A 27,464-nucleotide genomic window follows, 5' to 3' on the forward strand; every position below is an offset into this window, starting at 1 on the left:
CTGCCCCACTCGCACAGGCCCAATCGCGTGTAGGATTTCTCGCGCACCCCTGTAATACACGTACCCAGGCCAATCGCATGTAGAATTTCTCGCGCACCCCTGAAATCCACGTACCCAGGCCAATCGCGTGTAGAATTTATCGCGCACCCCTGAAATACACGTACCCTGCTGAAATCGGAACTTCCCGCGCACCCCTGAAATACACGCGCCCAGGCTATTCGCGTGTGGAACTTCCCGCGCACCCCTGAAATACACGCGCCCAGGCTATTCGCGTGTGGAACTTCACGCGAACCCCTGAAATACACGTTGCCCGCTCCCCCATGCCCGATCGCGTGAATAAGTTCACGCGAACCCCTGAAATACACGTAGCCCGCTCCCCCAGGCCCTATCGCGTGAAAAAGTTCACGCGAACCCCTGTAATACACGTAGCACGCTCCCCCAGGCCCGATCGCGTGAGAAACTTCACGTGAACCCCTGAAATACACGTAGCCCGCTTGCCGTGCTGGTACAGGGTTAGCGCAGCCCTTTGCGCTGGATTGGGGATTTTGATGGCTTTTCCCTGCGCGGAAGGCGTTCTTGGGGGCGTAACTGGCGCTGCTGCAAGGTCGCTGCGCCACTATGCGCCACGGCTGGTTTTGGTGGCTGGAATCCATGAATACGCTGTGCGCGGAAATGGGTTTTGGCGCACGCGGCTGGTGCAGGGATTCGCACGCGCACACTGTGCGCCAGCCGCGTGCGCCACTTGTGCGCTGAATTCTATGAATTACCCCCTAAATCTGAGATAACAACTTGAACGTTTTCCAAAAATCAGGGAGGGATGGGGTGTTCACAGAAATAATGCCAGTGTTAGCAGAACCTACTCCAGCTTCCAATAGTTAAGTTGAAGCCAGATAGAGTTCATCCAGGCTGAGATGTACAATACAGGTAGGGGAATAATCCGATCCCTGCAAGCATTTCCTTCCCCAAAACAGAAACGCTCATGTTTTGGTTGAGCATTACTATTGTTCTTTTTTCTCCATTATGTTCCTATTCTCAAATCATAAAAAGAGATGAGAATGTAAAAATAGCATTTGGTGTGAGAAGCCCTTTAAAGCCTATCGTTGTAAAAGTAGTCAATGTCTCACTGACTCCAATGTTCCCTTGGGGACCAAGCATGTCTTGCATATGGTCTTTCTCCTTTTGTAATGGCTTGGCAGGTGAAGAACGATGATCTGGAGGGCTGCCCAGCGCAATGCCAGAGGTTCAGATTAATTCAAAACCTTCCAGCCATCACCTCTTTTGTTTTGCTATTGTCACCCTGAGTGGGACAGGTATGCCCATATGTGGGTCCCATGCCTGCTGGGCCAAGAGACACAAGCTACTCCTCACTGAGGAGGCCCAACTAAACCCAGAACATGTCTGGGGATGCTTGTGGTCTCGTACAGAAGGAATGTGACCAAGCAGTTCAGGCTGGACTGCCTCTTTCAGGGTGGGACAAAGCCTGATTTGCATATGGTCTTTCCCCTGTTGTAATGGCTTGGCAGGTGAAGAACGATGATCTCGAGGGTTGCCCAGCGCAATGCCAGAGGTTCAGATTAGTTCAAAACCTTCCAGCCATCACCTCTTTTATTTTGCTATTGTCACCCTGAGTGGGACAGGTATGCCCAGATGTGGGTCCCATGCCTGCTGGGCCAAGAGACGCAAACTATTCCTCACTGAGGTGGCCCAACTAAACCCAGAACATGTCTGGGGATGCTTGTGGTCTCGTACAGAAGGGATGTGACCGAGCAGTTCGGGCTGGACTGCCTCTTTCGGGGTGGGACAAAGCCTGATTTGCATATGGTCTTTCCCCTGTTGTAATGGCTTGGCAGGTGAAGAACGATGGTCTGGAGGGTTCCCGAGAGCAATGCCAGAGGTTCGGAAACCTTCCAGCCATCACCTCCTTTGTTTCGCTTGGTTTCAGTCTTCATGTCAATTTTTTCACTCATGATTTCACATTTGTATTTGCCTCTGTTAGTTGATTTTAGTCACTCACTGCTATATTATGAAACAAAAGTTCAATTATACGTCGATGTTAGCACTTGTGCAGGCAAGAATCAATTTAAATAGGAGCATTGCTCATGTTATTGTAGTGCTAGTTAATCCTTTCTCTGCTCTGAGGTTACATGTCTACATCCTTATTCCCATAGCAAATCATTCAATTCCCAGCAGTGAACGCATTAAAAAAAGAGATCAGCTGGGCCCCTGTACTCATAGAACCTTAGATCAAGAACGAAAGTCAATGGTAGCCAAAGCAGAAACTACCCTTCCCTTTACCACAGAGTATACATTGAGTAATTAGTGACCTCGATGTTGATCAGGCATGACAGAAACAATCCAGTAACATTTTGGTCAAACGTTTTTGTTACAAAATACTTTGAAATACTTACTCCTAATGGCAAAGTCTTCAATTATATTAAAAATGTATTTATTATTGCATTAGATATTTGTATAATTTGTTTTCTACCTTTCACTGATCTTCACTCGAATTTGAACAAATCTAAAGGTACTTTCTTTAAAATCCGGTTTGTTGCTGAATGCCCCCAGTTTCGCAGACGTCCTAGGCCCCTCATTCAGGCTCATTTTAAATGGGGCTGTAGATCAGGTCTTGAAAGCCAGGCATAATGCTTCGACACCTTGATTTATCCCCCCACACCCCTCCCCCGATTTTCCTGCAGTGACAAGGGGGCACGTAACAAAGATAAGATCAGTTCCTACTCTATATCAGTGTGTTTCATTTCATGCCTGCAAATTTCATGCAGGAATTAAATGGATTCCTATGGAATCCGCCTTGATTTTGCACCTGGTCAAATGCACTTTAATATTTCGGATGTTATTATAAAAATGACATTAGGGGCATGCATACTACAAACTTATCAATGTTGACAATTTTTGTAATGCCGAAGAAAATAGCATTTTCCAGAGAAACTTCCCACAAGTTGTACTTTCCCAAGCTAAATGCAATGTTTTTCTATATACCAGAGTTTTAACATTAACTTCAAAATACATTCTTTAAAAATTATCAAACCTTTTAATTCTCCATAATAATTTCAATGACATTTTATTAAAAGTCTAATTGTAGGAAACGTCCAAATAAGATGTTATTATGCTTAAAAATATGTCCGTTTTTTAGAGAATGTTATCAACGTGGCTTGTCAGTTTATAACAGTTGGCCTTGCAGCTAAAAGACATTGTTAACTGGATGTGTCTGTAAATTCCGTACTAAAAATCAAGGACTATTAGGGGAAGAATGCCAAATCATGGCCTTGACCAAATCTAGAGCGTTATCAATGTCGTTCCACAAGCACCTACAGAACAAGTCCTTACAAGTGCTAAGGGACAAAGAGTGCCGATTTCTCATAGTCCGCGCACTATTCAAGAACATGGCGATCACCTTGATGAATGCACACGGTGTTAACCAAACCTCAACCAAGCCTGCCTATTGTTGCAGATGGCACAGAAAACACTTTGAGCCTTGAGGACAGTTCAAGGTTTTTTATTTATTTTTGACGGTGCCAGAACTGACCGTCTCTCACTCTCATCTGCCCATTAACCACCCTCCATATCCCAGGCGTCCATAACACTGTGTTAGTTCTACAGAATGTTAACCCTTACTGTCTATGGACCGCCGTGCTCTCGATGGTTATCCTATAAGTAGGCTATCTACAATCCTTCAAGGAATTCGTAATTATCCCTACACTTGCAATACATTAGTGTTCTAATGGGAGTTGTATAGTGCTTTGCACTTGTTTGTATATTCAGGCAAGATTGGTCACGCCCTCTCACCTCTTCCCCTCTATTCTTACTGTGACTCCCTCAAATTTGTTCTTCCACCAGTTTTTTGCCCCTCCGATGATTCACTCCTCCTATTCCTCACCTCCAGCTTTTGATGAAACCAATCCTCCCACTCCACTTCACTTCACGTCCTCTCTGCTATTAACCTCCTTTACACTCCTACTCCCTTTCTTCCACTACTACACTCCTCCCATTACTAAACTCCTCCTCCCCCTACTACACTTCTCCTCCCACTACTACACTCCTCCTACCACTACTACATTCCATCTAATAGTACTACACTACTCTCCATTCTGCTTTCACCCAGTACCAGCCACTTCACCGTCACTCCTTACATAAACTTCCCCTATTCACATGTCACACAATCACGCACACCAAAAATGAAGACCCACTGTTACTCCTACACCAATACCTCACCTTCTCCAACCATCTCCTAGACAATCTGCAATGCCTTACTTCCTGGTGCTAGTCTCTTGGTCATCCTCCATCTTCACCACTGACCTCACCCAGTAAACCTACACTTTCCTCTTCTTGCCTCATATTGCCCTCCTTTCTAGAGATTGGTCACCTTTCACTAGCCAATAGATTCCCATCTCCCCCCCATGGTTGTGTACATGGGGCCTCATTACGAGTTGTGCGGTATCAGGAAGCAGAGGGTGGTGGCCAGAAAACTTAGAAACAATTGCATCACTCTGCCTGTGCTTCTGCGATGGTGTTGTTTTATAGTTTATTCCGTGATCTAACATGTGATTCTTCTAGGTTTCTTAACTTGGTTCTCCAATTCTTTTTAATCCCTCAGCTAACCAATTTAGGAACGCTTCCCATGCTTGCATCTTTATCAAAGAGCCGAAAGCCTTTAGCTTCTAAGTCACTAGAATTGGCACCAGTCACAGGGTTTCATTATGTCAAGCGTCAAATCTACTAGAATTGTTATCTATCCACTGTCATAGAGGTCTTTTTTTAAGTATGCACATGTCTCAGATCGATAAATCGTATAGATAAACTACTGTGCTCCACACCAGTCTTCCTGGCTTCCTAGATTGGTTCCACCCCATCCTTTGTTTGGTCTATTTACCCCTCAAGTGAGTTGTAGTTTCGGTTGCCTGCATGTTTTTTCACCCAGACAATAATTATTTTTTTCTCTTGGGCTAATATTTTAAAACCTGGATGTAATTGTGTCTATGGTTTCTGGCTGCCACCCTCTGCTTCCTTTCCCTACTGGCTCTCCCCTGTGCACTAAACTATCATATTATCCCTATCCTTTAAATATTTTATTATCTACATTGTGTTATTTTTTAAATAGTTTTAACTTTGTAGTTACTATATCAGCTCTCCTCTGAAACCATTAAGCAGTTTCAATAAGGCATTTTACCTATCCTAATGTGCACAGTGATTGGAAGGTAAAACCCAGCTACTTTTGTTACTGTCTCAGCAGGGGATGGTGAATTTGAAGTCCAACAGCACCAAAGGAATAATCCTAAACCTTTCATTGAATAATCCAAATAGGAAACCAGGTATCACAGGTTGGGACAAGGTTTATTTCCATACAGCTTCGCAGTAATGGGTCTGGAACCTCGCATAGTATCTTCATCCCAAAACTGTTGCCACAAAGCACAGAATCCTCTGGGTTTTGATAGGGGTTTTCACAATGGGCCTTATATAGAAAAGTCAGTATAATACAGTTATTTGGTTACATTAGCAATGGACTTCCTAACAGTACATCCTCCAACTTTGGAAGAAATGACTTGCAGCACCATTCGGGACATGTGCAGTTCTGCTTGGTTTACTCGCATGATACAGAACAATGTTTCTAGCAGATATTTACACACAACGCAACGGTGCCTGACTCAGTGACTAGGGCCCATGTCAGTTCTCCTGCATGAAATCCATCTTCAGTGATGATGCTGAGCCAGTTACTGGGTGTACCTGAGCCCTGACATAATACCTGCACTTCCGTTCGGGCTCGTGCATGCATGCCAACCAATCAGGTATTTTCTGTGCTACCATACTAATAATGGGTGTGATTTGCTGAGTCATCTCTAAAACATGGCTGCGGCTGAGCTCGGTTCATGGCTCACGTACTTCCAGGACCTTATACATAAATTAAATACTGCCGGTATCAGGATATAAAATACAATGTTGAAGATCACCTGTGATGTCCCTGCAGCAGTGCATGGATGATTGGAAAATAGATTACTTCAGCTTAGATGAGCCTAGGGACAGCATTAAGTACTAGAGAAGATATCTGGAAAACAATAACCTTAAACCTAGACCTTGTATTACACTTAATAAGTAATTACATAGAAAGATGGTCAGCACTGAAATTGGCACTGTTGTTCCGAGCAACATTATTGTAATGAAAATGATGGCACTATCAAAGATCCATTATGTTCTCACAAGTCTACTCTGGCCAGAGAGTGACGTTCCTGGAAATAGATATAAGTAACACAGACTGTGGCCCTCATTACAACCCAAGCGTTAAGGGGTTAACGGTGCCGTAAAAGGTGGCAGCGCCGTTAAACCCTTAACGCCTGATTACGAGGTCCCTTTGCGGGTTGGAGACTTTAACGCCTGCTTTTTGCAGGCGTTAAAAACCAACCCGCAAAGGGACCTTGGTGCTAAGTACGGTGCTGCAATTTGCGGCACCGTACTTAGCGCCTTCCCCATTCCCATTGAGCCCTAGGGGGCAAAAATGGGAATGGGGAAGGGCCATGGCGGCATGGGGAATTCCCGCCCCGCCAACCTCGGAATGGGGCGGTAATTCCCCATTCCGCCATGGCGGAGTCGGTAAGTTACCGGCATGGACCATGGTGCCATTAGCATCATGGTCCAACGCCAGGGTCGTAATGAGGGCCTGTGTGTGGAATAGGAAACATTCAAGGTTGTCATTGCCCACATTGTAAATGCCTGTTATTAGGAGTGTCAGGCCTTCTGTGTATAGATGCCCATTACAAATCCATCATGCAAGGACAATGGTTCCAGATATTGGAAAGGGTTTGAATACAGGCCTAAAGCAGGGACTACTTGAAAAAATGAATATACAAAGAGGGCAATGTGAGAATGGTTCTACTTCAAAGCAACTATCTCAACTTGACTAAGCAGTCATTCAATTTGTGAATGCAAAGAGAAACCTTGAGAACTGCACCAAAGAACAGCAACTGGGATACACAAAAGCGGCAAAGGGTTCCACTGTAGCGCAAACCTATGATCCAGTTAGAGAACAAAGAGATGTACTGCAGGGACTGGTGGGTCAAACATGAGGGAATAACTCAACATCTCTGAAGGAGTAATGGCCGGATGAAGTCTTTCAAATCTCTAGTATTGGAATTTTTGTGTGATCTTAAATGAGGGTTGCATATACATATTCTTGTATGTATGCTTTCCTTTGATTATGTATACAAAAATTGTATAATAAAGTATCACAATAAAAAAAAGGTTGACACTGTCCTAGATGCAGTGGGTCTGATATGTACAAGTACAGAAAGAAATCTATCTGAAAGAAATGTATACAATTTATGTGTCAACATTGCAGCAAACATTTATTGGGGAGTTTGGGACATTTTGGAAGGTTTGCAAAACATTATAAATAATAAAAAGAATGTACCTTCTTTGTTGAGAAGTTACACAATAATATCTATAAACTTTGCCTCAGATGTGCCTCAATATACCCAATTGGAAGAGCCTGAGCAAGATTGTCTTCCTCCAAGTGGAAAGACGGAGGGTAAGAAGATGGACATTTCAACCACTCCCAGTGACAACCTTCAGGGAATTAAATGAATATATATGAATGTTCCTATACCTTTTACTCTTGACATCTCCATTGCCTGCCTTGCAGAGAGGCTGGGTTGGCTGCCAACCTAAATTTAAAAAACTGCCTTGCTTTGTCTCCTGGCCACTTTCACTTAGTACGTTCTACTGATACTACCAAGAATTTTTCTTCTAGCAGGTAGAAATGCAGTTTAGACAGTTAAGCAGGGAGATTACAGTGGAGATTAGTAGCTCCAAATAAGTGGGTCTACATTTTGAGATGCTGCATTTAATAAAAATTGAAAGATAAAAAAAGATCAAGATTTTTCAGGACTACAAAACTGGTACCTCTGAAGCCTGTCGAAATGGCCACCTAGGCTGTGCGAGGCTATTTGGAAAAGGTGCTGGTCTCTCATGAGAGAAATGATGCTCTTAAAACAACAAACAAGTGCACACTTGTCATATGAACTCAAAAGCAAACTCTGGAGTGCCAGAACATTTGCTGCAATTCTAACACCTGAACTGGGAAGGGCTCTCACTGGTGGTTCCTATAACATGCTTAAAACAAACTATAACATAAAAGACCTACACAGCTTACATTTCACACTTATAAAAGATATTGACTGCAAATCAATGTTGTATCATTGTCTTTGAATTAGGATCTTTGTGCTTATATTCAAAAACTAGAACAGCAAGCACAACAACATTTTCATGTTGGGGCCGACCCTGCTGTGGAGCATGCATTAATTTTAAGCATGAGTATAAATTCACTGTAATTATAATTAGCACCCTCTGGGGAAGGAGGGGTCTGTGGCCATCTCCCAGCCAATCAAGACCCTCAGCATGGGGTCTATACCTCATGGTTAAGCCCCGCTCTGAGCCTCCCTCGAAGTAGGTGGCTACCATCATCCCTGCTGGCAATTAGTTAAGTGCTTCCCCTGCCCAATGCTCATACTCCCCTCACACCTCGCTCCAGTTTCAATATCCCTCACCCACCCCGCCTCCTCTTATCTTGGGCTTCCTTCTCCCTCACCGGTGCAGGGAACACCCAGTGTTACGAGAGCATCTTTGTCATAGCAATGAGGGCAATGGAAAGGGAAAATGTACTACATGTAATTCCCTTCTCCCTAATCCCTGGCAGCCATCCTTGTTTGTAGTTTTTATAAAGCTGAGAAATGGCAACCATGAGTTTCTTAACTTACATAAAACAACTATTTTAACGTCCCAGTAAACATGCAGAATGCTAACAGCAATAAACCCCTCCAGGTGGGGGAATTTACATGAGCAGGTAATGCCCGGGCTAACTGGCCTTGGCATTACATGGCCAGGTAAAGGCCCTACCCCCACAGATGTGTTGCTTAAATATAAACTTAGAAAACCTTCTTTGCTTTCCTATTTTGGTACAGATTTACAACAAAGTATGTGTTATTTGTATTTTATTTTTGTATTTTATTGAATTTATATAGCGCTTTAAGCCAAAGCTTACTAGCCTTGTTGTTTCTCGGTAACTACCATCATTTACGACAAGGATTGTATATGCCATTTTATGACATTTCTTCTGCATAACCCCAAGAAAACCTTAATAAAAGATTATAATCAAACGAAAAGGAGGTGATTCCCCGGCTCACTAACATTTCATCTGATACCAACACTATCGGCACCCGCCTTTCTTAATACCTCAGTGAACCCTGCTGTGCCACTGTGGAGGGAACCCTTACGGGGCTTCACAATGAATTGGCACCATTGCAACAATTTTGTTTGGACTATGCGGTAATCAGTACCTCTAAGTTCACCTCAATCAGCCTTGGACTGTCTTATTGGCATAGGATCCAAGCTACTCCAACTGGCTCATTACACTCATGCAACGAATATGGAATCAATGCAGATGGCTATATATTTTGTTTCTAATAAAAATCTCCAGTAATTGCAATTTTTTTAAGTCAATTAGTTTCTCTTTTAGCATTTTAGGGAGGGGTTACCGACCCATACCACCTGCTGCCTTTACTTATTGTTTGTCTTTCATCGCTGTCCCCTAGTACAGTAATGTTTGGGTCACCATTAAAGTCGTAAAGAGTTTGTTGAGAGGGACGCTGTTCACAAGATGATTTCACAGGGCACCAGCATGACTTCCAGTAACACAAGTGAGTAATTCACATGCGTTTACAGGGACTGTGCCAGGGCCTTTCAATCTTTTCAGTTGAAAGGGGCATCGAGCATCAGGGGCCTCGAGCATCAGGGGCCGCCCTGCAACAGCCCCTATGTTGCCAGTCAGCAGTCTTATATCCCAGCAATATGTTCCTTTCTACATTACTTGCGTTCAGGGGCTTTAAATGTATGCTTTGCTGCGCTTACCTTAAAAGCTGCATTTTCTGGAGCCCTTCCAGCTGTCACTTCCCTCCGGGTATACAGAAGTGTTATCACCTCATTGCCTTTTAACACCGGTACCTCCATATCAGGCACTTGTTGCCAAAAAAGGATTTATAGCTTTTAAGTGGGCATTCATGTTTCAGCTCCCTGCTGGCTGGCCGTCTCATGGTACTTAGCGACCATTAAACCCAGGCTGTATTTCCTTGTCTCATTATAATGCATGCACCTCATGGGTGCCTCAGGCTGCTTTCTTTTCTAACAAGGGGGGGGGGCACCCAACCATTAGGTTGAAATGGGCCCCCCACACATCTTCAGCCGGGCCTGGAAAATGTCGATAATCACACATCCTCACACGTATGTAAATTGATAAAGCCAGGAGCTCAGGTGGCAAATCCTTCTTGGAAATGATGCGTTGGATTTTGGTGAATAAACTTCCATATTCGACTACAATCCGGCTGATAAAGGCTAATTGCCGCTCTTCGCGTACAATCCCTTGCGCGGAAGCTAATGCATATGCAGGGCTGGCCTGCTGGCAAACCATGTTTCTTTTTATTTGTGTTCAATGCATCCTCCTTTGAAATCAGTTTAGAATTGTATTCATTCATGCAGTGAAAGGTATGGGAGAAAAGCGGGGAAAATCGAAAAACATTCTCATAATGTGCGTCACAAAAGCATTTGAAGCCCCTTCAGATGAAACCCTCGCTTTTCTTCTGTTTGCACTGTCTGTGCCTGCTGCATGCATTCGCCTGGCCTATTTGTGTGAATACATCATATCATGGAGAAAAAAAGCACAATTGACACATTCCCTTTGATCAGTAATACCTATCATTATCATCAAAGCCTACCTTTTGTGCTGACTACAGCTGCAAGGCATCTTTGCAATTTAAATATCTCCCCATCTCATTCTCCCCCTAAACTAGCACATTATTAACATTTCAATAGATACTTAAGAAGTCATCACAAACTGCAGCCTTCAGCTTTCTCCTTTCAAATTCCTTCCCATTGGCATGAGATAAAGCAAGTTGCCATGTCATGACTTCAAGATTGAATGATGTCGCCCATACGGAATGGTTGGAAACAGGACAGCCACAAAGGGCACTCTTGCTCTTATGCATGTGTGGAAGTAATTGGGCACTTTGATGTATCCTTTACGACAGGCCGACATGGTAATGTCTAAATATTGTATTTGAAATAAAGGGTAGGTGACATGGCCCCCTCGCTAGGGACCAGAAAGTATTTTCCAGGCTAGTCTTTGTAAATATCATGAACTCATGCATGTGTGTTTGGGTTGCCTACAATAACATCAGATTGTGCACGAGCCACAGACACAGCTCTGATAATCAGCTATGTATGACTGGCTTACAGCACGCCAAAGCATGAGTCAGAGGACAGGACAGTCAATACTAGCTACATGTATTTTACTTATTCAACAATCAGGGCACATAAAACCATTAATCACTTATCATCATTGGCACCTAACAGGCTCCCAGGAGGATCTGTCATCTTTTTCTTTTTAAAACAATTAGGCCTGAATCAGACACAGGGACTGCATGATCACAACAAGCTGTTTGGTTACATTTCAGGTAGATACTCATGCACTCGCCAGTCCACTCCTTCCTTATTGGCATCTTTGAGGGTGAGAAGTCTGCAAAACGACTGAGTCTGTGAGTCCCACTGAACTTTTTCTGTTTATTGGTTTACCAAACTCTGGGTTTTTCTCCCGGAGTCCTCTCTCATGCTACTGAACCCAAGATGTTAAGAGCTGTGGTTGCCACCTTTGATTCTTTGTATGATTGATCGTGTGGTGAGTAATTTCATTCACTGTTTGTCAGGTTGAGCTTGTATAGAATGGTTCTGCTTTTTTTTCCTTTTCAAAGTCTTTTCCGGTAGTGATCTTGGTTTTTACTCTTTTCAATGATTTCAGGCCATTTGGTGGCAAAACACTAAAGATGAATTGGGGATTTGTTGTGCTTTAATCAGTGTTCTTCTAGTTATTTCATGTTCCTCACAATCCCAACATTCTTGCCCGTCTGCACACATGCACTGGGACTCTCTTCATGTTGCTTGCCACAGACTATGGATGGTCTTTCTCTGAGAACTGGGCTGCTCAATCCAGCACCAAGACGAGGTTATCCATCTCCTTGTTTAGGTCCTGCAGAGAAGGACATGCCACACTCTCTGCGCTTGAGTCCAGGGCCCCAGTAATTTGTGTGCCACCATTCCTAGCACACCAGCCTGGTCATTAAAGCATGCTACTGTGGCTGCACTTCCAGCCAAGTATCAATGATGCCAGATTTAACTGCCCCCACCAAAATGCAATGGTATCTATTTTTGATGGTCTGAAGTGGCACTTGTCCACCTGGCCTCCCCTTAGCATGCACCTAGCCTGGACCCTCTCTCCCCTTTTTTCCCCCAGCAAATGCACACTCACCACTCCGACCTGCACTACCTTTCCCTCATTAGCATTAGCGCATTCCACTCTGACCAGCACTTCCCCCCCCCACTGCCCTGCACTTATTGAATGTCACAATATCTAGTAGGACTTTTTTTTTGTTTTTCCTCATCCCTGCCCCCCCCTTGTCTTGTTGCACCATGAAACACCATTTGCTGTATAGGCACATTATAAATACCCTTATAAATACCCAATAAATAAATAAATAAAGTGTGAACTGGTAGGCCCAAAGTCGAAGGAGCCCTCTTTGCTGAATCCTACAAGGTCTTTGAGGATCTAATGCCTTTCATTTGCGTCAGCTCCCCTCTATAAAGATTTATAAATCAATCACCTCTCATGTCCCTGAATCTCTGCTTCCTGACATTTTATGAGAAGCTATCATCATGTTTCAGCTCATAACTTTAGGTCCCAAGTTCAAAGTTGTCTCAACAGATAGGTCTTCTCATGAGCTTTTTAATGACATTTGAACTATTATTGTAAGAATGATGGTTCTTGTCATAATGGCAAACATATGATTCTCCATAAAATCCTCATGAATATTTTTCCCTTCAATTAGCTGGCACATTTTTGTTCCCAATATCTGCATGTGAGCCTGGCCTATGGCCTTTGTTGACCCAAGCCTGCCATAGAAGCACTTAACATTTCTTTCTTCCAGAGTTAACGGCCATCTGTCCTTATCTTCCTTGAGCAGAGTGTATAACTCCACACCTTAGTATCATCTGGGAGTCTCTGTAACATGCCAGTTGTCATTAGCTCAGGGATGGATACCATGAATTGAGTTGACTTTTTAATTCCAACTATTTTCCAAAGTTCAACCCATTAAGGTCTGCCCTTCTGTTTACACAGCTGTCAGCACCTCCCCCCAATAAATTCCTCCACAGGCACTGCCGCAGCTTCAAATACATTTCCAGATACTAGGGGGAAGGTCACTGTTTAGGTGTTATGTCTTCTTTATGCCAATTCTTATGAACAGAAACTGGTGATTTTAAAACACATGTTTATTTAAATTACTTGGTGCCTGCTTCCATGTCTTGTATGCCATCCAATATATTTTGCTTCTATAGTCCTTCCTGCAGCTTATTTACAAACCGTTTTACTCCATCCACCAGTTTTCTTACTGTGTGCCTTTGCATTATCTTCTGCATTGTAGTTTCATATTTACAAAAGTTCCTTGTTACAAGCTGCAGAATCCACACAGTTTCATGGTGTCTCAATTGTATCAAATGATCCAGCATTGTTATGGTGTTGCTGTTTGAAATGAACTGCTGTCCTTCTCTCTGCCAGTCCACAGTTAAGAAGAGGGGCTGGCCGACACATTCAGGAGTTTTTTCACCATGATGAGGTCCTGTGCAGCAGTGTGGCTGTAAGAGATTCAGGTCTTGTTCCAGCAGCAGGTCACCCCCAATGTGCCCTGGGAATGGGTAGGGAACAGAGCTTACCACTGCCTTGGACGATCAGTCTCCACCTCACTTGTGGAGGACTTTGGAAAGCCAACTCTCCCAACAGAGATTCAATGGATTGTTCTTTAGGTGTTGGTTCCAAAGTGAATCTGAGAAGGAGTGATTGGACCAAAGCTAGCCTGCTTTAGTGGTCTAATCACTGTCCTGGGAACAAGTGGACTTTGCATTCCAGCATTGCATCCAAAGTACTTAATGTAGTGGAGCAGACTGAAAAGAAGAGAGATACAGAGACACAATAGGATGGCAGAATCTTCCGCCTGCTGGTTTCAGCTCTCCAATCTACACATACTCTGTCCCCTTCCCTAGTCAGTAGCTTTGTTGGTATGGAGCACCCTGTTGTGAGGCTAGTCCTTTTGGGATGGGTGCGCCTTTTCATTCCTGTTTCCCCGGCCAGACCCTGCTGAGATGTTGTCTCACCAGAGAGGGTGTTACCATCCCTCAGAAAGGATGAAAAGAAAAGGCATAGCCATCCAGCCCCCTGACCTGTCACTTAGTAGGGTCAGGCTCTCCGACCAGAATACACATAATCCTTCAACAGCTGAGCTGATTTCACAGTGCTGACACATATTATATCAAATGGATGTGGCTGTGATAAGTATGAGAAATGCTAACCACCATACCCTAAATTAAGTATGGCTTATTCTTAAAATTTACAACTGCCACCAGGGTAGTAACTCTCATAGTTATGTATTGTTTGATCAGAAGTTCATATCTTAAATGCAGCCCCTGTGCTGCAGTGACTCGCTGTCACTGCAGCTTTTACGAGGGCATCTGTGACCTGAACCTGTTCTGTGCCACAGAAGTGCAGGGGCTGCAGATCAGGCTACTGATCAAGGCAGGCACAGGTGTACACTATGCTTTTGGCATGGAGTTTGTGGAGAGGTGGAGTCTGGTCAGCAGACTACCCTCTCTGAGAGTGAGTTACCTACATCATTTCATATGTATTAAAAATCAAACAAGCTAGGGCTTCTACGCCTTTGCCAGACAGCCATCCTTCTCAGTTCTGCTTTCGCCTTTGGGTGTTTGAATGTGTACCAATGGAGAGGTGCTGTACTGTGTTTGTCTATTCTGTATGAATGCTGATGCATTTAATGCTTGTCATGTGATGTGGATGCGTGAGCCTAGATTGTTGGTGTAGATGTTTGGTCTGAGAACCTGAATGTGTGTTCTTGGAGTAAGCGCTGTCAGGCTTAGGATGATCGAGGGGTGTTCCCTATGTAATTTTCTGCATTTGTAAACCTATTTGAGAGTAAAAAGGCTGTTGCTTCCATTACCACAGAATTGTGGTTCGGTAGGTGCCCACCACAAAGATATGATGTATCTAGATGTTTTTACTAGCAACAATGACATCAAGAGCAAAGCCAGAGTTTCCTATGAGGTCGCTTTGAACCCCTTCAACCGGCACATTTATAATTATGTTGCTTTGTATGGGTTTGTTGCTCTGTCTGCGTGCTCTGTCTTGCTACAGCCCGTGACAGTGTGGCACTAAATGGCGCAAGCTGTTGGTACTGAGGTGCACATATTTTACATCGTTTAACTGGTTTCAGACAATGATAAGGAAGCTGAGACTTTTGGGTGTGATCCGGGCAGCGACCCTTCTTTCGTGTTATGTGCAGTAGTCGTTGAAGCCCTTTTCTGCTGTTGGAAATGATTTTGGCTAGGCACATCTGTGATGTCATACTAGTGCACAGCATTCTATTGCTGGACAGCACTGTGATAGGGTTCCATAAATAACTAGTGGCAGTCCTTGTCCCCAGATTGCAGAGCTAAACATGTTTTCTCTTCTCCTATATACTCACATTTAAGGCATTCTGCCTGCGAAAATGTCTACACTGGCGGACACAGAGAGAAGTGGGGTGCCAAGGCAGTGGCTGTCTAACACTTGCAAATTCATCCCTAATTCACAAAGGAATAGAGTTTCATCTGTGCTAGTCTCAGCAGTATTTTAGAGACCATTGGACATCAACTATATGGGCGGTGGACACTGGTGGTCATACATGCACATATGTAATGAATTACCTGCTGTATTTAATAAAAGGACTTACCAACTGTGTACCTGTACTCCTGGGATTTCCTGTGTGACCTGGCGGGCGGAACGTTACCCGCATGCAGACCTCGCCGGATGCACCGGCACCATTCAGTAATTGTGCCGGTGCATCTGGCCTCCCCATTCCCATTGAGTCCAATGGGACTCAAATTGAAATGGGGATTAATATTATCCGGCACCCGGCAATGGCAAATTACCGGGGCCGCCCGGGCTCTAATGCCCCGGTTAGTCCCCATTGCAGGGTGCCGGAACATTCATGACTCCAGCGGCAGCCGTGCCGGTATTTACTGGCACGGCTTCCGCCAGGGTCATAATGACCCCTTATGTCTCCTTACATAGAGTATACAACTTTTAGGAACCCCATTGTTTCATCAAAATGCTGGTTCTTCATCTGTGATTAGTCAGTAGAAAATGTTAGCCACTCAGTATGATGCTTGAGTTGTGTAGGTAGCAGTGACTTGTGAGTCTTTGCGCCTGATAAACAAAAATGTTTTAAAACAGGAAAGACCCATGGAAAACATGTTTGTGAAGCAGGCCCTTAGTATGTATGATAGATGCCAGCGATGCCAAAGTGAGCCATTCAGATAAGTGTCAGGTTAGGATATACATCTAACAGACCAGCGACAGGGAATGTTACACAGTGTCTCCAGTTGATGTGTATTAATGTGTCACTGCGTGAGGGGAGTATGTTAGAGGGACGTTATAGTACAGCAATAGGGAGTGTTACACATTGTTGCTACACTGTGTTGGCAGCTTTCAGTGTCCAAGTGTGTGGGATTTGTGTGAGGTAAATTGTTGTCCCGAAGAGGGAGGGTGCACACTAGGTTGGAGGCTCAGAGTTTCCAGGTGTATGTGGAAACCCCCCTCCTACTAGTTACAGCTGTGTCCAGTCATGGTTTAGCCCTCCATGGCTTGCCCTGTGAGGTTGAACAGGTACCGCAAGTCCCGGTAGGTGTGATGCAGGTACAGTGAGCATCTTCAATACACATCGCATTCAATTTTTGTGTGAAGTGGGCAACTTTTTGTTTGTTTGGGTTGTGTGGCACTGCCCCTTCCAGTAGTAGTGCTGTTAGTTCGGTTTTAGTTGGTCCTGGCATGGGAAGCTGGCTGAGGCTGCAAATGCAATGGAAGCGCCAGTGATTATAGTGCAGGTACAATGAGGCGCCGCTGGTTACATGGTTGGCTCTGGAGCTAGTGTTTCATGTTCGCTCTTGTGTGTACTGACTGCAACCTCTGGATTCGATTTGAGGATGATACTGGATGACTAATGGTAACATGCGATCAGGCGTATGTGTGGTGCTCATGGGCCGTCGTTGCGCTTGTGTTTATCTTTGGATGCCTGCTTTGGTCAGTGTTCTCTCTTCTGCTGCATGTTACTTCCTTAGTGTTTTTACTTGTTGGATTTCTGCAAGTCCAGCCATGAGAGGTTGCACGTGAATGCATGTTTTTGGTTGTGGTGTGGATGTGTGTGGCTTCCGGTTGGTTCCCATGACCAGCCAGGTGAGGGTTACCTTCCTGCAGGAGTGCCCCTGGTTGTAGCAAAGTAAGTGTGTGTGTGTGTGTGTGAGAGAGAGAGAGAGAGAGAGAGAGAGAGGGAGAGAGAGAGAGAGAGAGAGAGAGAGAGAGAGAGGGCGTGTGTGTCAGCTTGTTTATTTTGTTTGTTGATAAAGAAGGGAGGTGTGTAGCGTGCGGATTCCCATTATCCCCATCTATCTGTATGTGTTCCTGAGTGTGTGTGATATCTGATATCAGGGTATGTGTGAAGTAATTATGGAATGTGTAGTCCCTCTGTATTTCAGCCAGTACTGTGGAACCTGTGAGTCCTCCATAGTTACTGAATGTCATGCTGTTTTTAATAAAAGGACTATGCAGTAGGTAGTTCTGGAAAATATACATGTGTAATTAATTTATCATGATCCGTGCTAAGGTATCTTGAGACTTTCATGATACTGGGAAATGGTAGGTTATTTGTTCATCTTGTTCCCAATTAAAAAACCAACTACCTAAGGTATAGATTTCCTACATTCATTGTATACTTCCTAATCATATAAGAATATATAATGAATGAAAGGCAGGCAATAAGGACTTAGTACAGCCCGCATTGTTGAGACAGGCTTTCTATAGAAGATGGTGGCCCGCAAAAGCATCTTAATACTGCATGACTGGCAGAGAACTATTGATATTTTGTTTAACGTATTAAGGATATTTTTAAAGTATTGACAGAGTGAGAGTGAGTGATGTGGGAAACATAGCACTGTGCACAGCAAGCAGAGGAATATATAATTGAGTTTCAAAAGAAGTTAGATAGTTTGCATAGTAGAAGATACATCACATAGCACCCTAGGAAATGAACAGCTGAGCTGCAGCCAGGTCCTGCTGATGCCGTCCAGTGCCAGGTACAGCTTGACCTGCCCGGTATGTACTGAGTTACAGACAGATAGGCCTCTTCAATGTCCTCATTATCCAGAAGCAGCCACCATGTGATGGCTACAACCTCATCTAGCCGGGTGAAACCACGATTTCTCAAGAATACATTCATGTGCCCAGGTACAGCCACACTTTCTGAAGTATAACCTCAGATGCGCTAGCACAGTCTCAGCTGTCAACATTCTCTCAAGAAATACTAGGTGGAGTCTCCTATGCCCAGGCACGTATGGGTGTACAATGTAACCAGAGCAGGGCAGATTGGGAACATGGCTAACATAACAACACATTGGCATGGTCTAATGTCATGGCAAGTACATAGGAAACGGTGACTTAGGAGTGTGGTAGAGGCCTGGATAAGTTGGGTTGAAGCAAGTACTGCATGAAGAGGGGACAGATGTATATTAGTAGAATATTACATGCATGTGCCCGAACATTCTCAGAGTTGAAGGACAACCTGTGATGTCTTGCTCTGCTTGCGTAGAAATGTATGATTACATCCTCATGTTTGGAATTTGTTTTCTTTTAGGTCCTACAAAATATGTAATTGAGACTTGCTGCGCAGCTGGACAGCAATGGGCGGTCGACAATGGTGAATGCGTTGACATTCCTATGAGTGAAGCCGATAGTCCTGTTTGCAGGTATGTCAACATAAATATGTCTGAATGCCTGTGCTCCCCGCTGACTCCTCCCTTCTCCCTGTGAGGGCATTGTTGCTCTGTCCTTTCTCGGTAGTGTTCTCTAGAGCACATTCTTTAGTCACACTCATCTAAGCAATGATCACATTTCATTTTTAGTGCCTTTTACCCTCCATTTAAGTCTGCAACATTGAGAAACAATTTCGAAAGAAGCCCTTATTTGTCAGTTTCTCCTTTGGCGTTGGTTGGTCTTCTGTTTAGTGCAATTCGTACACACTTCGAAATGCACAACATTTCTTTTGGCTAGTAGCATTGAACAAATGTGATCTACCACAATGGCGCATAACAGTATACTCACAATCAATTTAGAGAGACCAGAGGTACTATTTATAATGACCACTTATAAACAGCCCTCAACCAAAGACTGTTGTTTAACGATACACTATGTTTACAGGGTCACTTGCTTCCCCAAGTCCTATTATGTTTTTTTCTTTTTATGCATGATTTATACTCATTATATTATCATATACCACACCAAATTGTATCAAAATGGTAATTTTTTATTTTTTCTCCATATTGTTAATAAAAAAACTTTTTTTTATCTTTTTCTGTTTTACAGTTCTAGCAATTTATCACACAATTAATAAACAAACATTTTCTCAATATTTTTCAATTTTACTATGCACATTCAATAACATGTAGTATTTCTTAATTTAACAATTAATTAAGAATAACAATTTCATAGGGATCTGTTGTTTGCTCTCCTCTCTCATAGAGAAGTACATCCCAGCCCATAAAAACTTTTCACTCTGTATTTATATCACCCATGCTTACGTTCATACTGCATTCATACCATACCCGACATGTTTCACATTCCTTTCACACTTTCATAAAACTAACAAGGAAATTCTTCAGGGGTAAAAAATATACCACAGTCCATTGCAATGTACAATTATGTTTCTCTTCTTTTAGGTTTTTTCTAGGGATCAACTGTCAATGAGGGCCAATTTGTCCCTCCGTAAAGTCCAACCATCGAACGGAAAACTGGGAAGCAAGTATGGGATATTCGAATTGTAGTGTTCAGATTTTAACCCGGCTGACATTATTATTATGTACAACCTGCTACAATAACTTGCAGCACCAAGGAGTAGCTTAATATAGTAGCTCCTTCTTCACATCTATTAACTACATCATCTCTCCATCTTACTCAGTACAGGTCATTCTACAGAGCATTCATTAATGGCACGCTTTGTATTACTTCATTCAATTGTTCTCAATGTATTCTCAGTATGCATTATTAGTAGTCTGGGAATAATATTCATAGGTTACCTTAATCTTAATCACTTCTTCATTTTCTTGTCTTGTTATGGCCCCTCTATTTTTATGCAACTTTTGTTGGTTACTCTTTTATGTTGACTTGGGAGTTGACTGCCAGATGGAAGCAACAGGGACAACCATGCTCTTCCCCTGTTTGAGACACAATACTAGTTTACCATAAAGTTTGTTTGCCCAATTTATTTTGTCATTTACTTGCATCCTGTAATAAGTCGTCTTATATTTCTCATACTGACCTAATGTTCTTGTTCTTTCGGTTTCTGATTTAACTGGTTATTTACAGCTCCTGCAGTTTTTCTGTCTGCTAGTTGGGCCGGATTGTGTCATCTAGTCATTTCTTTCCACGAGGCGCTCTGCTTCTCTTGTACTATAGTGGAGAAACACAAGGGGCATAGAGTTTTACTCTTTCGGACTTCTTGGTCATGTGGAGACAATTCTAATTGCTTATATTATCAGAGCTGTTCTTACCTTAGCGTTATCTTCGTACTCCTACTGATCCCATTAATTTAACAATTAATTAAGAATAAAAATTTCATAGGGATCTGTTGTTTGCTCTACGCTGATGTCCCCATTCGATCCTTTTCACAAAGGGCCACTTCGCTGCTTTTTCCATTTAGAAAGCAAGTAAATTATCATTCTGTTTTTTCATTAAATCCCAATTCTGTGCTTTTAGTTAGGAAAATTAGTTCTTTCTCTTTCCCAGCTAGTTTTCTTCAATCAAGGTTTGAATCATTTGTTTGTCTCACTTCATATACAATTGACCATCTCAAATCTTCCACTTTATGTACCATCTCTATAAAGTGTTCCACCAGGGGGGCAGAACGCACCCTATTTTTTATGCAGCTCTTATGTTCCGTGATCCGGGTTTTAAATTTTCTTTCTGTCTTCCCTATATGAATCTTTTTACAGGGGCACCAGATCACATACACTACAAAACTAGAGTTACAATTCGTTAGAACCTTTTGTTTCCATGGCCCTTATAGACCTAAATCAATTTCCGTTGTTTTATTGGTTTGTTGGCAACAGACACAGGATCCACATGGATAGTGTCCCTTTGGTGCCCGCATCCCCCATGTTTCTGTTAAGGTCAGCTGTGGTTTAATCTGTTTAGTGATGTCATTTCGCATGATCTGATCTTTTATCGACCTACTTCTTCGAAATGCCATCAACGGTCTCTGTAGCGGTACTTTCCCTATTTCCAGAATTTTCCAATTACGATGGATAATTTTCTGAATTCTATTTAAGATGTTGCTATAAGTGTTTACAAACACTATATTATCTTTGTTCTTTTCTCTAGGATTTTGTTCAAGAATTGCCTCTCTGTTATTATTGTCAGCTCTCTTCATGGCCCTTTTTGTTAGCCTGGTAGGGTAACCTCTTTTATATAGATCACTTCTCAGTCTCTGGGCTCCTTCTTTGTAGTCTGCATTCTTATTGCTGTTCTATTTTAGCCGTAGAAACTGGCCAAACGGTAAATTATCACGTGAATGGGTAGGGTGAAAGCTTGTGTAGTGTAATAGGGCATTGCGGTCCGTGGGTTTTTTGTAAGGTTTTACATACAATTCTCCATTCTCTGGGTCCACTTTAATGGTAACGTCACGGTAATTAATCTCCACCTTACTTAGATTTTCCGTGAATTTTAGATATTGGTTTTGTTGATTAATCCAATCAAAAAACATACCAGCAGTATTTTCTTCTCCTCTCCAAATGATAAACACATATATGGATTGGAATCAATATAGATGCAGTGTTTTTCAAAGGCCTCCATGTACAGATTTGCGATGCTCGGGGCCAGGTTGGCACCCATGGCTGTCCCCTGTATTTGTTTGTAGAAATTTCCATCAGTGCCATTTCAGCACACCACATTATGAAAGATACTGGAGTGTTGGTATTCATTGTTTCCATAAGTAATCTTTCTTTCACCACTTCAAGGGATGCTCTCTGTCGTATATTCGTGTAAAGGGCTATTACGTCCAAACTGATCAAAATCTCAGTAGTGTTGTCAAATGATCTACCTTCAATTTCTTTTATAATATGCGAGGTGTCTTTTACAAAAGAAGCCATTTCCTTGACCATTGGTTGCATGAAATGGTCAGCGAATTTGTATAATGGCTTTAAAATAGAGTCACAGCCAGACACTACGGGTCTTCCTGGTGGTCTAATGAGGGACTTATGTATTTTAGGGAGTATGTAAAATTGTGGAATACTTGGTTTATCTACTATTAGAAAAGCTGCTTCTTTTTTCGTAATCCATCTTCTTTCTTCCGCTTTTGTAACTTTTTGATGGATTAATCTTTCCAGTTTTTGTGTTGGATTACCTTCCAATTGTTGATAGTTGTTTGTATCATCTAGTTGATTCATACACTCACCTATATAGTCTTTCCTGTTCAATACCACAGTGGCCCCACCTTTGTCTGCTTTTCGAATGATTATTGAGTCATTGTATAGCAATATATTGAGAGTGGCTTTTTCTGTCCGATTTAGATTATGAAATGTTTTTTCTGTTTTAGTTTTCTCTTCCATCGCAGCAACTTCTTGTATCACCCTGTTTTCAAAAACCCTGGCTTCTACTGTTTGGGTTTGTGTTGGAGGGCAGAAATCAGATTTCCTATGCAAGCCACTTTCTTGTTCACTGTTATCGATCTTATCATCGAAAAATTGCTTTAAATGGATCTTTCTCATAAAGTCAGCGAACTCTTCTCAGAATTTAAATCTATTGTGTATGTTGGTTGTGACAAATCGTAGGCCTTTATTGAGGGCCTGTGTTTCTTCTGGGGTCAGTTCATAATCGGATAAATTTACCACAATGTCTTCATGCTGCGGGTCATTACTCGTTGGTCTGGATCCCATTCCTGTTGGTCCTGTTCTAAAAAATGTTGTTGTCCGATTGGGTTTCCTCTATTATTAATATTACATAACAGTATACAAGACTAATGCAGAGGTTCAATAATACAAATATATGCAGCTTACTTTATGCATACAATATTTTGACAAATAAACATTCTACCAAATCTGGGGGGATGTGTTGCAGAATTGTCATTTAAGGTTATTGATTTCATCATAATTATGTGTTTCCAGTCTGTAGCAAACAAAACCCTACTATTATACGGTACCATAAGCACAATACAAATAGTAGCAGGAATGTAGTTACGGGTACCACACAACTGGGAAAACCTGAGCACATAAAAGCAGAACCAGCGAGTAGATCCCACAGTATCAAAGATTCCAAATACCGAAATGATCACAGCAAAACAAGTCACCAATGCAACAACTGATCTTCAAAGCTCCAGTCTCAAACCCGACACAATCCACAAGAGTTAACAGAAATCGCAAAGTATTGAAGAACACAAATGTCCACATTTTCATAGGAATCCAAAAGTCTCTAAAATACTGGCATAGCACTGAAGAACACAAATATTCAAATATGAATAATACAAATACAAGGTTTCAACCTTAAACCCAAAACACAAACATCATTCCAAAATCGTATTTGAAGTGAAAGGGTCAGCAAATAATTCTATTCTATTCTAGTGTATTTTTGTATAGCGCCAAATAACCTGCGGGCCTCAGAGCCTGCACATGGAACAGTACAGACATAAAACAGACAGGAAAGAAAAAAGGGTACAGCTGGGCATAGTATAACTATAGTCAGATAGTTTTCAATGTGGCAGTGACTTAGTTGCCACCTGCGTCGAGTAGGAGCGTTTTAAGTGCCTTCCTAAATTGGACCAATTATGGCAATTGCCTGATGAAATTTCTAGGCCCCCATGCGTCAAAGCTATGGTCCCCATAGGTTCTCAGTTCAAAACAGGGTTGAACGAGAAGATCCTTGTCCCTGGAACATAAAGTACATCTGAACGGCTGCTTCATAATCCATGACTGAAGATATCATGGAGCAGTATCAGCAAGGCACTTAGAGACTAAACAAGATACCTTAAAGTGGACCCTTTCACAAACAGGGAGCCAATGCAGCTTCCTCCCTGCATGAGAAACAAGTTCTCGGCGTCCCAAGACACACACTGCATGTACAGCTCCATTTTGTAATGTCTGCAGTTTTTTTTATATTAGCCATGGTGGATCCGACCAGTAGGCTATTACAGTAATCTATTGTTGAGTTAATAGTGGCTGTCACTATCAGTGCTCTATTTCCCTCTGAAAGGTAGGGTTGAATTTGCCAGAGAAGGTGTGTAGTGTAAGTACAACTGGCGCTGATGTTCTCCACTTGTTTTGCAAAATTGAAATCTCTGTCTCATAGCATTGAATTAAGCAAACAAAAAAACAATAATGGCAGGAAAAAATCAAGTTTCAACCCATGGTCTGGTGGCCAAATCCCTCTCGCGCCACAACATGAGCATTGAACAGGCACCCATCCACAGGGAACTATAGCTTAGCAACAGTTCCTTGTATAGAAAGAACCTTTGGAGAGATGTGTTTTTTTTTAGATTACAAAGTCCAGAGCATATCCCTGGAAACAAAACAGCAATCAATTAGAGCTAAATGTATCCAATCCTGATTCCACATCTTGTCACTCTTTGTGAGCTGATGCACTTTCTCATCCATTGGTCCAGTATTATCTGTGGAACGTATCCAGTAAACCAACCCCATTCAATGGATGCTATTTCTCACTGGTCGGAAGAGAAATGTGGGCTGAAAATAGAGCGTTTAAAACAAATGGTTAAATTGAACTACATTAATGTTTGTTTGTTTTATTATTTATAATGCGCGAGCGTACCCGGGGGTATCAGGGCGCAGACTTTACAAGAATTTTCAAAGCTTGGTTACACTACACGAGGAAAATACATAATACAAATATAGGTGCACAAATGTTATATACAATATATACAAATCAACAGTAGGCCAGCAGGCCGTAATGTAATATACAGATAAGCAAGAGGCACACGTGGTTACGATGTGTGCGTGTAGCGCTGGACACTACCTGGTTTTAGTGGGTCTCCAGTTTCAGCCAGGAGATTAACTTGGAACGGAAGTTCTGATAAGGCAAGTCTGCTCTGAGGTTTGGAGGCAGGGAGTTCCAGAACTTGGCAGCTTTTACCGGGAAGCTGTTGCCTCCTATAGTGGCCCGTTTGTAGTGGGGGACAGATAAGCAATCTTTGTATGCGGTTCTGATGGGTCTTGAGGAGGATAGTTTGTGGAACCTGTTGATCAGGTAGGTTGGGGCTGCGTTGTTGAGAGACTTGTGGGTGAGGGATGCCGTTTTTAAGAGAATTTTATCTCTGGTGGGGAGCCAATTGTTCTGTTGGCTGAATCCTGTAATGTGTTCTCTTCTGGAGATGCCCAGAGCTGCTCTGAGAGCGTTGTTCTGAAGGGTTTGCAGTTTATTGGTGATGGCCTTGGTGGATCCTAGGTAGAGGGCGTTACAATAGTCAAGGCGAGACAGTATGAGGGCTCTGGCGAGTGTCAGACAACTAGTGTCGGACAGGAAAGGTTTGGCTGCACGGATTAATTTGCACGTGTAAGCCGTGGAGGATGCAAGGGAGCTCACTTGTCTTTTGAGGGAAAAATTGGAGTCTAGATAGAATCCCAATGTTTTGACCTCCAGTCCGACTTTGATGTTGTTCCCGTCAATCATGAAGGATTTATAAGCCGGGCCAAGTTTCTTTATACTGATTGTGGTGCCTAAGATGATGAGTTCTGTTTTATCATCATTCAGGCATAGTCCATGAGTAGCCATCCATGCCTGGATGATGATGTACACCCTATTTAACAAGGCCAAATCCTTTCCAAAAATCTCCTGAAAGCGGAAGGAGGATCTGAGTATCATCTGCATAGTTAGTGTAGGTGATACCAAGATGATCCAAATCATCGAAAAGGGGCTTGGTAAATATGTTATATAATGTGGGGGAGACACAAGAGCCCTGAGGAACACCACAGGTGATGGGTATAGGGTCTTAATGACATTCTGAAGTCTATTGGGCATCTTGAGGGGAAAAGTAATATTTATAACCAGTTTGAATGAATGCTTAGATGCCACCATTCCAAACACCACCCAACATCTTGAGATTTAATCCAGAAGTGTAAATAGAATTGAAATTCCTGTGAAACCAAAGTCCTTATTGTGGGGAGCAATTTGTCACAGAACAATTACATTACTCATAACAGTAAGTCTCTCCATCTGGAACATCACCTTCCGTATCCAACAGGTTCATCCTCTAAATTGTGTGAATCCTTTAAAACTGCATGAATGCTTCAAGGAAGGCTGAACTGTCACCAGTTAAAAAGAAACGATCTTTGCGAGAGAGGCTGAAGAGAAGACTGCAAACCGGTTAAACATTCTGAGCCAGGAAAAAACTATATTAGAAAAAAGAAAAAGGCTTGAAAAATGGTAACTTGTGTTTGCAGCTTTCAGAAGCTTCCAGATGGGAATCAGCTTGAGCCAATTCAATGGATATTTGGAAACTCCCTTTGATTTTGCAACTGTACTCTTTAAACAACGATTCCATAGTCAAGTGGTTGTCATTAAAAACACTTTTTCCAAACCAATCAATTCAATTTTCTGCTCCAAATCTGCCTTTCACGCAGTGTGGATTTAAATAAATGTGAGTTTAATGCTTTAGCTGAAACCGCACAAGGGTGTTGCTGGGTCTGGAAAAGATCAAGGGTTTTGCTAATGCCAAGACTTTCGGGACTTCGGCTAGCCAGCCTTTTGGTTATAGCCCCTGAGCTTCTATCTGGGGCTACAAACTAAAAATTGTTAAGGATTTCAATCAGGCATACACCCAGGTCTCACCTACATGTAATGCGCAATGAAACCCCTATTTATTTGTGTCTATAAGTTCAATATTCTGAATGATATACCACTCATATCACACCCGTCTCAAAATACCCCCCAGGTCACGCTGAACCAGGAATCAGGCTAGTTTGTAAAGGTAATTATTTATTAAATATTCAAATCACACACATACATATATATATTCAGTGAATATATATATATATATATATATATATTCAGTGAAAACACTTTGTTAAAAGGGACGTTATGGTTAAGTTGCGCTTCTAAAAACCTATCAAATTCAGTAAAAAAACTTTGTTAAAGGGACGTTATGGTTCAAAGTAAAACCGAAAAACCCCTGAAATTCGGCAGTTATGGTAAGATAAGCAACCATAACTCGCGCCACCATGCACGGCTAACACTAACACCCAGGACATCAAAGATGACATCA

At 42.4% G+C, this 27,464-nt stretch overlaps 1 protein-coding gene across 3 annotated transcripts in view; it reads left to right on the forward strand.

The window, feature by feature from the left end:
- The window catches only part of FBLN2 (fibulin 2), a 712,640-nt gene that overhangs the window by 362,775 nt on the left and 322,401 nt on the right, over positions 1–27,464 (forward strand). For all 3 annotated transcript variants that reach the window (XM_069643982.1, XM_069643983.1, XM_069643984.1), the window contains exon 3: positions 18,840–18,951. In XM_069643982.1, coding sequence (XP_069500083.1) covers positions 18,840–18,951 — 112 coding nt within the window. The remainder of the gene's footprint in view (positions 1–18,839; positions 18,952–27,464) is intronic.

The sequence above is a fragment of the Ambystoma mexicanum genome, chromosome 2p (genome assembly GCF_040938575.1).
Source record: "Ambystoma mexicanum isolate Mex_15411 chromosome 2p, UKY_AmexF1_1, whole genome shotgun sequence".
NCBI lineage: Eukaryota > Metazoa > Chordata > Amphibia > Caudata > Ambystomatidae > Ambystoma > Ambystoma mexicanum.